This window comes from Neodiprion lecontei, chromosome 1 (genome assembly GCF_021901455.1).
Source record: "Neodiprion lecontei isolate iyNeoLeco1 chromosome 1, iyNeoLeco1.1, whole genome shotgun sequence".
NCBI lineage: Eukaryota > Metazoa > Arthropoda > Insecta > Hymenoptera > Diprionidae > Neodiprion > Neodiprion lecontei.
In genome coordinates, this window is record NC_060260.1 from 36,205,755 (window position 1) to 36,220,808 (window position 15,054).

Genomic DNA, 15,054 nt, shown 5'->3' on the forward strand with positions numbered 1-15,054 from the left:
CGGTTGATATGTACGCAATGTACGTATGGTTAATAAGTATTTGGTACGGCTGCTGACGATCCGATTCGTCAATGCATAGCGTACAAAACGCGCGGTACGATAACGCGCTCCGTGCTATAAGTCAATTGCCATGTACGTTCGTGCTATAAAGTACCATTTCAATTTCCTTAGCAGTTCTTTTTAGCACGTTTTAAAATGCTACTGTTACTACCTCTCGTTCTGAACAGCGTTGGAACGTTAGCTTCTGGTTTTCAGGGATTGGAGGTGAGGATCGTTGGTGGACAAGTTGCATCGATTACTAATCGTCCCTTTCAAGTAAGTTACAGAAACATTAATAAAGTCAGTTACGTATCGATGACGAAGTCGCGATGATCTTCACAAAGACTGAGAATTACCTTATATCATTCCATGAGGTGTAAGCTTTTATCAAAACTGTCCTTCGTTTAGTATCTCTTATCCATCCTTTTTGATGCTTCTTGGTTCTTTGCATTGTCATACAAACGTTACGTGACTTCGGGGTGAAGTGATTCGGCACAGTCTTGCTACAATAGAGAGCGCGAAGCCATCAGGGCTGAAAATTCCGGTCATACCATCCAGATACTTGAGCATTAAAATCGGTTCTTTAGATATTGATTTACCGCAAAACTCCTAAATTCACGATTCCTGGCTGCGGAGGTTCCATCATTACTCGACGTTGGGTGGTGACAGCAGCTCACTGCATCGCTCGAGTAGCTGTTAACGAGACGCTCATCCGAGCAGGGTCAGACGACATCGATAATGACGAGGGTGCGGTGTGGTATAGCGTTTCAAGGACCGTTATCCACAACGAGTGAGTGAATTTTTCCATTTTTTATGTTTACCTTCAAACTAAAAACATTTTATAGGATAAATGAATTTACGGCTATTCCTATGATACGAACACCGACCTCTACTTGGTATACAGATTCAATGGTATTGAGTGGGCAATGACCCACGATATCGCGATGCTGATGACAGCTTCAAACATCGTATTCGGTCCAACAGTAGCACCTATTCCAGTGCGGACAAAAAGCCCCAGACCATCGACTCCGGCCCTCGTTTCAGGTTTCGGTGTCGTTGCAGAGGGCGATGAGACTATGTCTAAGAAAATGAGACAGGTCTGGGTGACTGTGCTCGATCACGATCAGTGCATAAAGCTTCTTGACAATGTTACGAAAGCGCTGCAAGTTAGCGACACGCATTTTTGCGCCGCGTACTTACAAGGGGGCCGAGACGCCTGTCAGGGAGACAGTGGTGGTCCTATAACGATAGGTGAGTAGCTCGCAAATTTTCGGTGAAAACTAATAAACGGAAATGATGATGACAACAACAGCAGTAAGGATGACATATAAAAAAAAACATCATAGGCCTTTTACTTGGCGCTCGGAGACTGAATGACATTTGAATTTTTTACAATTATAGGTAATTCTTTGGCCGGTATCGTATCCTGGGGGGTTGGATGCGCCAAAAAAATGGTACCAGCATTTTACACTGACGTGTCCCAGTTTGTTCCTTGGATGAGGAATGTTACCAAGAAATATTATAAACCGGTTACCCAATGAAGGTGTTAATAACAAGTACGAGTATTTAAAATGAAAAAAAAATCACTTGAAACATCGATTGGTGAATCCTTCCCCATTGTTTTTGTTGACAAAACAGCAAAATTATCCACCTTACGTTTCCTGCGCTTCATTTTCATTTCCAACCAGTAAGAGCAATAATGATTAAAGAAATGTTACACGATAAAAAATTGGGTCATTCGACAGTATTCAACAATTGTATTTCCGTTGCATGTGAACAAAGAGTTATATGTATCAGTATGGTTATTTCTGATATTCCGTGATTATTACGTATTTGTTCGCAATTGTGAAAATATGATTGTCACCGAATCGATTTTTTACCGCAATGATATTATGCACATCCTTGAACTGCATCAGAGTCGCGATTACATCGCATAATTACGCAAGCTCAAGTCGTGAATGTAAACCTATCATGTTTGAAACGCGATTTAGGAACAGGACGGGGATATATTTTTTGAAATAACCAAGTCGACGCGTTTTCTATAAATAAAAAAAGTAGCAAATACGTTATATTATATTATGTACATAAGTCTGCTGTTTAAAAGCAAGGTTGAAGTTATACGTAAAGTCAAGACGAAGAAACACCGATGACTGAAATGTAAGTGCGTAGGCTGTAGCCGATATAATGTAACACGAGGGTCGATTCTAATATTTGTATCCACCGTTGGGGCTTGCCTGGTAAGAGTTTGGCCCCTGGTACAAAGAGTTGGGTCCACTGCCTCCACCACCGCCTCCACCGTTTCCGGATCCGCCTCCACGACCTGAACCACCGCCTGAAAGCAATCATTCAAAAATGAATTTCAAGATGGTTTGAGCGTTGATTTACTCCAGCGGGAAAATGCGGATCTCACACGCCTCTGGCTAAGTTTATTATACATGGAATCTTTCTCACCACCCCCACCACCACCACCACCACCACCGCCGCTGTTTCCGCCTCCGTCACCACCGTCCTGATTCTCGCCTCGAGCTTCTGCAGCTAACGACAATTCGATACCGCGTTGAATTTCTGGCGGTATTGGCGGCGCCGTTGGAAGATGCGCACCCTCAGGGTGAAAACCGTCTGCGTCAGCGGTGTACGTCACGGTATATTGGGCTCCGTCGTCACCGGTGAAAGAAAATGATCCGCTCACCGACTCGGCCTCACCTGCAACCAGGTTTCAAAATTTTGCCAAATAGTTTCACAGTCGGTCTCGAAGCAATTTAAATTGTTACGTTGCCGTTAATCGCCACAGACCGTGAGATGGTCCGGATTCGGGACCGTTCGATTTATCTACTAACCCTGAAGCTGGCCAGATTCTTGGACACTTATTCCATTCGCCGTTTCGTAGCTGAACTGATAGCTTCCATCCCCGTTGTTCTCGTTCTGGAACGAATTAATCCCGACTTCCCCACCGCCGCCACCGCCACCTGATCCAGTACCACGACCTCCGCCTCCACCCCCTCCGGAGCCACCGCCGCCGCCGCTACCACTTCCTGCGAAAAATAAAGACTCGTTAAATCACGTTGAAACTCGATTTGTTATACTGTTGGACTGTTATTTCTGGTCGATGCTCGAAACATCAACTTGCAAGTTCATTATTCCACGACTGTTTCATAATTAGACAGAATTCGGAACACTTACCACCGCCGTATCCGCCGCCTCCACCGCCGCCAGCGTTGCCACCAGGACGTCCTCCACCGCTTCCGGCAAATCTGTTACCGCCCCCACCTCCACCGGCGCCGCTTCCCCCTGGACCACCCGATCCTCCGGATGTTCCTCGATTTGGTGCTTGAATGAACCCTGCGCCACCGGAACCTGACGCGCCGCCCGGTGGTAGGTAAGTGTTTTCGAGACGCGCGGTGTAGCAGGTACCGATTAGCGCGAGTAGCGCAACCGACGTGATCTGAGGGATGATGGACAAGGTCTGATCATTTTTTAGAAATTTCGTCAGGCAGTTTCGGCACTCGCAACGAATACCGTTTCGTCGATTTCATTGATTGTAAGAAAACTGTGATCCAAATTTGGGTGAGAATTGAACGGTGTATGAATCCCGACGATTAGAATTCTGGGATCTGATTGACGATGTAATCATTGCCGAATGCTTTATTTATTCAATTAGTTTGCGAGAAAACAGAGGTACAGTTCGTTATTGAGGCTGCGAGTTCCGATCGGTGCAAAGCGACCTTAGCCCGCAAATCAATCACCGGAGTACCACTGACGGCTCAACAAATGGTGATGCTGTACGACGAGCGAAGATACGCGGAGGATGACGAACGTCGACAGTGGTCGCGGGATTGATTTATTGGCTAAAATATGCATTGTGATCGCGATGTGTATTCTGACGCGGATTTATGCCATTCGTTGAAACGAACCCGGAGAACCCAACCGAAACCCCCGGATCTGTTTCTGACTGGTGACGACGCACTGGTTAACTATGGTTGACGTACGGTTTTCATGGTGTTCTTTGGTGCCGCGGGCACTAAATTTCACGGTAAATCAGCCGGCGAACTCTCTCCACGAGTTCGTACAAGAACTGGGTATCTGCGAGATGCACCAGAGGAGGACTCCTCTCGGCGGTGTCTGATGGCTTGGTGCTAATCGTAGAGGAACTTATATACCTAACTATGAGCGGCTCGAGTGACGCTCTCGTCTCGGCGTCCCAGCAACCCGGCATTCGAGGGACCGTAGCTTTGGAGGAGGGCAAAGATGCGCCTGTTATTGCGTCATTGCCGTGATACGTGATACAGATCGTGGTGGTTAGTCGAGAACATACCTTACTCAACGAAGGTCATTCAATCGGGTCAATTGAAAGTGAACCAGAAAGTTCGCCTCCGAGTAGTTGCGGGCAACGGAGGTACAAGAGATGCGTCTTTAATTACCGTCCCATGCGAAATTGTTACCACCAGCTCGTTATCCGATCTACTCTATAAAGATCAATACTGCGCGCTGATTTGTCACGTCGCATCGATCAATGATGCATCGACGTCCGTGATCCTTTTCTGTTTATCCTCTTGGTCAAGTTATTAAGCAAGCACAATTCTGATGCGGCGAATCGTCAATCGCGCTGTTGCGGTGCGCTTTGATGAGCTTCGTCATACTTTGCTCTCTTCTCGTCTGCCCTGCGCTTGTTTCGCAAATCGGATGACTCGAGATGATTCTCTTTTCTCCTAACGGACCAGCGTGTCAAACGCAGAGTATGTGCTCACACTTTGCAGATAATTAATTGCGGCGTATTGAGAAATGCGCATGTGCCTGTACATTTTCAAGTGTCAATTGCTCTTCTGCAAACGAACAAATCGGTCAGGGCTGTCATTTACCCAGGGAGTGATTACCATAGTGGTAAATCTAGATGGTGTAGAACATACGGTTCACCGACGATTCTATTTAACAGGCAAAATATTATCAACGATTGCTGACTCAAATTCAATGATACGTACGCGGTGAGTATTTTGGGAAAGATCCGATGAACACCAAAGTTCCGGTGGGATCTTTTCAGGATTTTTGGGATAATCGTTTTCCTAATTCCTTGAATCGCGATTGTTTAGTACAGTGATTATCCGGGAGCCCGAAAGTATGAAGACATTTTATTGCATTAAAGAAATTGCACACGGATCTGGCGCACCCTGAGAGACGATCGGCATCGCGCCCATTTACTTTGTTCTTCCAAGAATCACGTGCAGTAAATTCTCATCATTACTTTCCCTTTATTTTCAATTATTCTATTCAAGTTACGCTCGATTGTCTACAATGCAGACTAGGCAATGGTCGCCGGTAATTTCGTTGAATAATTTCAGTATCGCACAAAGTGTCGGTGTTCGATTTCTCCGACGTAAGATCCGTGATACGAGTGGGTATAATGAATTAATTATTACCCTCGATGAATGCGATGCCAATCGAACGTCTGTTGTCATTCTACTACGGTATGATCGTGACTGCAATTAATCATTCGCATCGGATGCGGTAAGATGGAAATTGCATCTTTCCGTTGTCCGAAGAAGAAAGATGAGAAGTGCAACGTGATAATTATTGTCAGTATAAAATCACGGATATGACTGCGAGACTTTTCTCTTGATCCAAGAAATTAATTTTCGAAGTTCCTTATTGGCGGACGAATTTCTCGCGATCTGCGCAGAAGTTGCGGTATAGGTACGTATGAGTCAATGGATATCGGACCGAGGATTGCACGATTTGTGCGATCGTGTCCTCTTCGTCCTTTTCGGATTTTTATCCCACAGGGATCTGCTCGTGTTATGCCATCAAGGCGAGGCAACGAACGAGAGGCTAGGAAGGCACGCGGATACGGTAACGAATAGTCATGCCGCTCTAGTGTCAAATGTTATCGATTGGCTATCGGTAAGAACAACAGCCAGTGTCCCAAGTTTCGTAAGAGCCTGCAAGAGACAGAGAAAGTATTCAACGATACGATTAAACTGATTTTTCCTCGTTATTTTAACCAATAATCTGAAGGGAAGAAGAAAATGTACAATAATTGATTAATGACTATTTAGCAACATATCGAAATCTTTGGTTCTATATTTTACATATACGGTATACTTTCTATAAATTCTGCTTATTGACAAGGTCCCATGCTGTTTCACATTTTATGAGCACACATATATATATATATGTATATATATATGAGGGAAGAAAAATCGCGTTCCTTCCTACTTGGAACGGTCGTTAAAACGCAGTAACGTGCATGGATATAAAACAGCGGATCCTATCGAGGCTTCCCAGGAGCATAGACACTTCGAATATTCGATATAATATAAAATGTCGGAGAATGCGATCGCGGTGTTTCAAAGCTGCAGTATAAACGATTTGCTCTTAGATTTTCGCTGAAAACCAGCAATACGAACGTCGCAACCCCGTAGAGTACCTATAAATGTAACAGGTGTAAGGAACCTGCATCAAGCCTGGTGAAAACTGCGTTGTAAAAGAACGGAATAAAGAATTGCCCGGATTGATTCACAGCAAACGCAGTCAAAAGATCCGATCTGCTGATCAGTCGTAGAATTTTTATTCTGGTGTGCAACCGGCAATTAGAGGCTACTCAAATGGTGGGATTCTCTTCTTGGATCGCTGTGTAAGTAGCTCTTGATCCGCGGCTAATCTCACCTGGATAACACGGCCCGGTTTAACCCGAGCCGTCCGATCTGACGTGACCTTTAATTGACCTCGTTGATCGGTAGCGTTCTTGGGATCGCGTTAAACTGCATGAGAGGACTTTGACGCTCCTGGATCCCGAGGATCTGCGAACAGGAGCCTTACGTGTCAATCGTGTATCCGATCGCCGGCTAGACGGACGTCTATTCGGTAGATTTACTTACCTGCCGGAGGGATTCGCGGGATTTATGAGTTCACAGACGCCACTTGTGCCATCAGCTCGTTCTGAGTCATTTCATTTGCGCTAATGGATCTCTTATTGCTTTTTGCCTCGGGGCTCTTCTCCTTATATTCTCTAACTCCCTAATGTCGCTTTTAATAAACTAGCTGCTTTTCTGGACAGGCTGTAATTAACAGGGTTACAATTTTGCAGAATGACTCACGCTTCGCTGATTTCCGCAAGGGTTTCATTGTCTCAAGTTATGTTCGTTGCAGGCATTTACACGCGGAAATTTGGGCGGTTTGAAATTATAGCTTAATAACTGATTAATCGATTTCAAAAGTAACTGGGGATTCAAACATATGTGATTATTTTCCAGTCTAATAGAGAAATAATTTCAAAAGTTCGTCAACCATGGAACGATTGTATAACTTTTTGTTTCATTTTTTTTTTGCATTTAAACGACTGCAGACTGGCGGACAAAGGGATAAATTCAAGTTTCCGTAACGAATAACAGAGCTTGAATATTTACAAATCACCGTACAAATGATAAGTAATAAGAAAGCGAACGGTGTGCATGAAAGTTAATTTTTTCAATGGTGAGTTGGTAGAACCAAAAAAGAATTGTTCGAACAAAAGAAAGTGACGAAGATGTGCAGAAAGTTGCGGAATTTGAAATCCTATTGAGAGTCGTTCGTCCCCCGGTCATTCGTTCTCGGGTTAATTATGCGACGAAAGTGTTGGACAGTTTGCTGGTATTCAATCAATCCGTGAAGGCAATAATGGGTTGGGCCTTGCTAATGGTTACCATGCAGTAGCAGTAGCGCAGGAACGATCGTATATTGAGACGGAGTACCATTTGATGGATCAGGTTCTAAGTCTGCAAGGTGCATGCCAAACCCAGCGAGGTTGAGGGGGTCATGAGAATGGCGTGGATGCACCACCGTCTAGTAAAAACGCAGTTCCTTTCGGGGCTTTCGAAAAAAGCCGAATGCCAGAACGTACGGATTTGCGTAAGAGACGTTGCTCACCTCCCGTAACATCCAATGCGTTACAGAGTTTGTTTATTCCTTCATTAACCACGGCTGTCTTTTTATTCATAGACCTAGGTACCTCGTCGACGCCGTCATTAATTTATCCGGAACCTGGCGAAGCTGTTCTCCGCTTACGTGTGTCAGTGTAACTTTGTTCACACGATCTGACGTTGACGTGTCCGTATTCACCTGCGGCTTCTCTTACACTTGAATACAACCGACTTATCCTTCACTCGGGTGTTGCCTTGCTCATCTCGGCATCTAGACACTGGCTCCATTTTCTGTTATCAAAGTTAATGGTACTTATTGCTCGTGTACTGCTGCGTCTGATTTTGCTTCTTGATCAGAAATTCGAAATTCATCGGCAACAGATCGTAGAGGAATGAGGAATAGTGTATATAGTGACAAGGGTCGGAAATTGGCGATCGTCAATATTTGGCCCGAGTCGCGCACAATAGTTTTTATAACAAGCGAATTAAAAGTGGTGGGCGATGCGTGGCAGTTTTGCCGGACGCGTGTGGCCCATTTTTCTTCCCGAGGGACGAAAGTGAGGCAATTGCGGGCTGCGCATGCGCGAACCTATCTTTACAACATTGAGTTGAAACTGGTTACTTTCGGCCCGCTCAACCGCTACGCAAAGCCGCACTTTTCATGCACGTGTGAAAAACAATTTATACACGGATCTGTTCGATACGAAGTATTGATAAAATTATACTGAATTGAACAACATGTTATCCTTTATTAAATCGTAAATTTAAGCGATTTTTGAATTATACGTAATGTTTCTGACGAGCAATTATATAACGACTGAACTTTGACAGTTTTTATAAATTGTCTCCCACGCTAAGACGAGACTCTGAATAGAATTCTAGCCCATCAATTTCAGTTCCACTACTAAAGCTTGGTTGCATAATCTTTTTTGCGACAGTAATTGTTTCACCGCACGGCGCATGTCTGCTAAAATCTTTTAATTCGCGTTTAACGCGTGACCCGCGCCTTGCGTGCGTGTCAGAAGATGAATAAGGATCGATGGACGCGTGGGCATGTGGCCGATTGCCCGAGGGCCGACGATCAGTGAGCAAGAACGAATCAGGCTCTCGTAACATACGAGATACTCCGTTTTGACGCGTGCACTGCACAGTCTCCGCGGATCTAGGTGAACTTTCACCGCGTTGTTCCAGAGCGATCGTCCGACCCCGTCGACGTTTTTTTGACGGTGGATCTCCAGGTCGATCGGTGCAGAATGATTTCCAGAGTGCAGTGATTAGCTTTTTCCCCAAGAACCGCGGGATCCTTATTCGAGAGACGCAAAGCTCGTTAATGTTCAATTTACACAGTCGTCGGTTAAAGCCGCGTTATATAATATGACAGAATAAGGCGGACTTTGCCGCGTTGCGAAACGCGCCCGATTCTGTTTTCCTTTTTTTCCTCTCCCAGCGTTTATTGCAGTTGAATCCTGCAGATCCGCGAAATCTGCTGCTCACCGATTCGCCTGTCCATCGGTTGTCGGCCGTCTTCGCAACACGGCGCGTGGAGAATCTCGCGGAATTGCAAATTCCCTTAAACTGCGGATTGCACAACCCAAGGAAAACCGCTTCATCGTCTCTTCTGCATTGGAAATTGGATCATCCTCGTCTCCATCGCCGCATTGCCGCCCGGAGGTTTTCTTAGCTGTGTCTGCAGGCGAGGAGTCGGCGGCTCCTCCAAAGGTCACGAGATGTATGCACTCGACGTTGCAAAAAGGTGTTCAACCTTTTTCTCGCGGATGAACTACTTGGTTGTACGTTCGTGGTGCGGCAGCAGCAGCTGGAATTGGATCATCCTGGGCTGCAATGCCTTTCGTTCACATGTATTCACCGTGCAGCGGCACTTCTCTGATCCGTAAAGGTCACGATGTGCATAAATATTCAAATCTGCAGCCTCTTCCCGCCGAGGTTACACATTTCAATCTTATTTACATCCATTTCCCCGAGATTCAATCAACAGTTATATCGCCCAACTTAATTATCATTTTCGCTGTATATCAGAAGCTGCAGACTGATGTTGTTCAATAATTGTTTCCTTATCATCTCGTTAAAGCTTATGGTCGGCCTGCTATCAACTGTTTCAATTTCTTCAATTTTCACCGCTTCAAGCTCTCATCAATCTGCTAGCGCTTGTATGTGCCGCACTTCCTTGATACACTTACCCCCGATTTCACGCCGATCCAATCGTAATTGCACATTTTGCTCATTCATTCTCTTCACGGACTCTTCAAGCAACTTCACACGTTTGCGCAAAACTCTCTTTATACACTACAATATTTTAATTTCTTGAAACAGATTTTAATCGAGAATCATACCATTCAACCATGCAAGAACAAATCATTACTGTATAATATAGCGAGTTGCGCTGTTGCACAAAGCCTCTAGAACGATTTTCTATGCCTGAAGTTATGCTGAATAGAAAGAAAGAAGAAGAAAGAGGAAAAACAAAGAAAACTTCGAAAAGAAAACCTTGAACGCTCGTTTACTCATGTAATAAGTACCTATTTATGTGGATATCAAGTTGTCGAGCAGGCCAAATGACCCAAGCTAATGGTGTGCGGCTCGTTAGCTATGAATCACGATGTTGTTGATTAATATCTCAATTATTACAAATTCATGTTTCTCCCCTGCTGTTTATGGTCTATTCGCTCGTGTTTGACAGGTGTAATTTCTCAAGTAAACGGTTTCGCGGTTACTATTTGGCGGGTGCAGGATTTCATACCGCCTAGCCTCGAGCTGAGTCTCTACAAATGAATGTTATGTTACCGCAATTCAGAACTAGTCAGTATATAAGTTAGCCAAGGTGTTTTGCTTAATTAATTATACCTGCATGTTGGCATAGGTCGCGCAACATCTAGCTCATCTAAAAGACTCCTTTTCCGCAACACAAATCGTCCAGTAGAAATTTCTCAGCTTCTCAAGTCTAAGTACATTTCAAAAAATAAAAAAAATATCGTTAACAAACGAACAGCGAGACTAATAATATGTTTCTGACCAATGCAAAAGATTTACGGTAAAAGGATTGGACACACTGTCACTAAACAGGAGATCCGTCCTCCTACAAAATTCAATTCTAATTTTGCATTCTATGAACTCATTAAGTCACCTCGGTTAATCGGTGAGTACGATCCGATCCTAAGAATGCATTTAAATTCGCTACAAGGTTCCCGCTACGGCGATAATAGTTCTCAAGTTCATTGTTGAGATGGCAGCACTTTCTTCGTGAAACTGTGACGCCATCTTTAGTATCATTCGTCATTGACGTGCAGGTAGCGTATAATAAGGCAGACTGTAACAGTCTGCAGGTACGGCAAATTTCGTAAAGTTGTTGATAACCGAGTGTTATATTCCTACGTACAGTGAAATTACGTGATCCGCAACGTAGGGACCCGTAATTATAGGCAATACAGGCTGCTCGCACACTCTGAGCAGCTCCGAGTTTCAGATTTTTGGTTTGAAACTGCTACTGCGAAACTCGGAGCTGCTCAGAGTCGATTAGCATCCCCAGTTGCCTATAATTAGGAGTGCTTACGAAGCGCACGCAGGTAATGTCACGATACGTTTGACTGTCTTTGATCGAAGTGAATTTGAAATTGTTTTTTAGGCGCGTGGTTTGAATTGACATGTGAGCTTCTTTACTGTAGGTATTAGTGATTCGTTGATGTTGCCTTGGCTGCGTTCAACGTCAATTGATTTCGCTATTTAATCGGCCATTTTTGGATGATCTTCATTCACGTTTTGTTTGCGGAATACCCATGGCTTCGATTTCCGTGGATTTAAATTTCTGCTCTATTTTCTAGATCTGTGTTTCTAGCTTGGTACATATATCTTCTATTGCAATGTATCGCAGTGTCATAGTGTTTTTTATACGATTACTGTTATTGGGTAGGTAAAATCATCAGTTTTTTCAGAATAAAAGTTGACTGATTGCTTCTATGGGTCAAGCTTAATTTTCATTTGGTTTAATTCTTTGCACACGTTTTTATACTTTTTTATGATATTCTTGGGTTTCGTATATGTGAGTTGTTATGTTTAGGTCTTCTATGCAATCGATGCTATCAGATTCTTCTCTTTCGATCTTGCGAACATAGATATATGTAGAATTAGTTCAAAGTGAATTAAAAAAATTCATCGGTCCGGTATTTTAAAAACTCAAGATCGCAACTATGAGAAAGAAATGTGAAAGGACTGGTTGCGTTTACAAAATGAACTCCATTAAGTGGAAAAACTCTAAAAGTCCGAAATTTTATAGATTGCTGATCCATGTTCATTTCTGGGTTATTTCTCGTCTCTCATTAATTTTTCCCAAGCATAATTAAGATAAATAAAAACATTTTCGAGACCAGACACGCAGTATAATCTTTCATAAAACCAATGCGGACGTACTAATTTCGACATATAATTTATAGAGACGCATGTTGTTATTATTGCGAAACAGGATTATTAAGTAGCATTAAAATTGGAAAAAAGTTTTTACTCTGCGATCAGTTGTGCAAGGGAATGAAATACGGGAATGCACTCATCATTTCACTAGTCACCGGAGAAACGCGCGAGGTCGATCGGGGCCATAAGTAAATAGAAATGGAAAAGCCATGTACCTTATACCGAGGGTTAAAACACGATTGCCTCAACGCGTTGATGAAAACTGTGAGATTTCATAAAATCCGCCAATCGCATCTGCTGCACAAATTGCAAAATTTGTGTGTGTCGATCGATTAGCGAAATAAATTTATGAGTTCAATTAAAACGAATAGATTGTAAATTATCGATGCTATATTCGAACGAGGAACATTGCGAATAATTCTTTCCTTTTCTCTCACCTGTGCTTGTTGATTATTATTGCACGATCGCAGCGTTTATTATTGACTAACCGGGTGCGCTCTTCGATACATCCGTATTCATCCGAAGGATCAACAAACCCAGTGGTGACTACCGTCGATTTACATACCAACACAGCCAATTAGATGCGCGCAATGCAGGCGAACGTCAATCAAACCAAATCCTAAATCAAGCCTACGATGAGGAAAGGAGCAAAGCGCTAATAAGCTGAGCAACATCTTCATGCCGGGTTGATGTTTAACGCCAATTATGCAAAGCACCTGACAAGACAGCCGAGCCTCGGCCCGATGTTTCTCGAATCTCTAATTGTCCTAACGACCTCCGTCACTCGAGAGCCGTCAAATTCTGAATTAGAGCACTCGAATGCTGGGAAAATTTGCTACAACAATTAGCCGGTAATAATGCGGGAAGTGGTTTAATTGAAAGAGAATGTCAGGAGTCCGTAGCATTAGCCCAGCGACTGGCTGTGTTCGATGTATACCTATAGATTTACGCGAGTTACAACATGCCACCTCTCGGTGCAACGGTGCTAAAAACGATTAAGTCGTAAATGCTATTTAAGCCGGTGTACGCGTTGATCGAGCAATTACCAGAAAGCCACGCGCAAAGGTGCGGGTATTATGCTTGAATGTAAATGACTCGGGATACCAGGTATATTTAAATCGGTTTCGTAATAGCGATATATTCTACAGCTACCTTGACAGAAAGTTTCTCGTCTGCGGGCCGTTGATTGAATTGCTGTATCTAATTGCATCGACTCCTGTATCAATTAAACCGGCGTTATAAATTACATACGATTTCGAATTGAAGGACACATTTTTCCAATTAAGTATAAACCTTGTCGTTGCATGATATTATTCGTTAACGCGGCTTACCTGTTTTTTGAAAGCAGTTCGATTAAGCATAATTCCTCAAAGATTTGTCAAACTGCTACTGTACGGACTTTGGACATTTACAAAAGTGAAAGAAAATTTGATTTTATATTCGAAACTTAAGGAGGTATCTCAATTATCTGTCACGGGTGGAATCGCCTTACCGCGAGAGCTAATTAAGCCTCGTAGAATATTCGCGTTTCTCAACAGCTGGTAAGGTAGCACATTTTCCAAAGGTATATAATGTAATACCCTGAGGATCCGATTACGAGAAAATAGCGTGTAATTTACCGTCAGCACCAAAGCTAGAAAACTGTCGTTGTATGTACGTAAGTGTACGTCTCGTACCTCAGTATCCTTTGATCTCTTGTACGCGCAAGGGGAGGATTTATTGGATCAAGGGAAACAGGGAGAAGAACCTGATGCTGCCAAGCCGATTGTGGAAGAAATAAGATGAGATGAAATGAAACGAAACGAAAGGCGCAATCGCTTGAGGGATTGGAGATTAGTCGGTGAGAAGAATCAGACGATGGTTATTAATAGCTGTCGAGGCTGGATTTCGTCTCTCGTCTACATACATACGTAATAAGAATCGGAGGATGTCGTGGAGGCAGGCTCCACAATTATTGTCCTGGATATCAAAGGGGCAGAGAATTTGAGAAGCTTACCAATATCCCACAGGTGTTAGAAATTACAGGCGAAACGTGGAAGGCCCGTTACGCCCGGATAATTACTTTATCGGCATCAGTCGAAGTCTGATACCCTGCAGCAGGCAGGCAAAGCATATAATACCATGTTTGCTCCGTCGCGATAAGCCTGAGACAATACCAAAATCCTTTGCCGTGACACGTCGCGTGCTGAAATTCGTCGAGTCGAGTTTCCCTGCCCCAGGCGAATGCTGTTTGATACCTGCTCACGATTAGATGATCAATTAATCGGAATAGCTGGGTATGTTATACTGCGACACGCGGGATCACAGTCGTGAATTTTCGATCGAAACGGTTCCTCATGCTCACCGGCGTAAGTCAGGTAGAACACTGATCCGTAAATCACGCTCTCCGCTCCACGTTTCGCGCATTCCGAGCTGCTGCAGAGATATTGGCGAACGATAAGGGGACCGGGTTTTGCATTGCTCGATAAATTGGTCCGGAGCTGTCTCCTCGATTTCTATCTGATCAATTAGAAGTTAGCCAGAAGTCACCGTGTTCCTTGGCTACCCCGTTCAGTCGGTAGACTGGACCACCAACGCCGAATGGCAAACGTTCTCCGTTTCCGTTTCTTCGATCTTGCCGTCTTTGTGGACCTCCTACAGCCTCCAGAAGCACGTTCGAAACTTCGCTGACACTAATAAGGTTGCTCGATGTGATTGACTGCCAGCA

At 43.8% G+C, this 15,054-nt stretch overlaps 2 protein-coding genes across 2 annotated transcripts; one reads left to right on the forward strand and one right to left on the reverse strand.

Moving 5' to 3' along the window:
• The first annotated feature begins 88 nt into the window (after positions 1-88).
• LOC107225706 (trypsin delta) lies at positions 89-1,632 on the forward strand. The gene is made up of 4 exons (XM_015666251.2): positions 89-315; positions 627-829; positions 944-1,290; positions 1,441-1,632. Exons 1-4 carry the CDS (start codon positions 196-198, stop codon positions 1,578-1,580), a joined length of 810 nt encoding a protein of 269 aa, XP_015521737.1. The 5' UTR covers positions 89-195; the 3' UTR covers positions 1,581-1,632.
• Positions 1,633-2,243: 611 nt separating this feature from the next.
• On the reverse strand, positions 2,244-4,183 carry LOC107225691 (pupal cuticle protein 20). The gene is made up of 5 exons (XM_015666237.2): positions 4,026-4,183; positions 3,220-3,481; positions 2,877-3,071; positions 2,491-2,742; positions 2,244-2,371 (listed from the first exon to the last, which is right to left on the reverse strand). The coding sequence occupies exons 1-5, from the start codon at positions 4,032-4,034 to the stop codon at positions 2,244-2,246; spliced, it is 846 nt and encodes a 281-aa protein (XP_015521723.1). The 5' UTR covers positions 4,035-4,183.
• Positions 4,184-15,054: the final 10,871 nt, after the last annotated feature.

Coding starts and splice junctions, on each gene's coding strand:
- LOC107225706 (XM_015666251.2), top strand. CDS start 196: ATGCTACTGTTACTACCTCTCGTTCTGAACAGCGTTGGAACGTTAGCT. Junction 316..626: donor TTACTAATCGTCCCTTTCAA/GTAAGTTACAGA, acceptor TCGGTTCTTTAG/ATATTGATTTACCGCAAAAC. Junction 1,291..1,440: donor TGGTGGTCCTATAACGATAG/GTGAGTAGCTCG, acceptor TTACAATTATAG/GTAATTCTTTGGCCGGTATC.
- LOC107225691 (XM_015666237.2), bottom strand. Junction 2,743..2,876: donor AGAATCTGGCCAGCTTCAGG/GTTAGTAGATAA, acceptor ACCTGGTTGCAG/GTGAGGCCGAGTCGGTGAGC. Junction 2,372..2,490: donor TGGTGGTGGTGGTGGGGGTG/GTGAGAAAGATT, acceptor GATTGCTTTCAG/GCGGTGGTTCAGGTCGTGGA.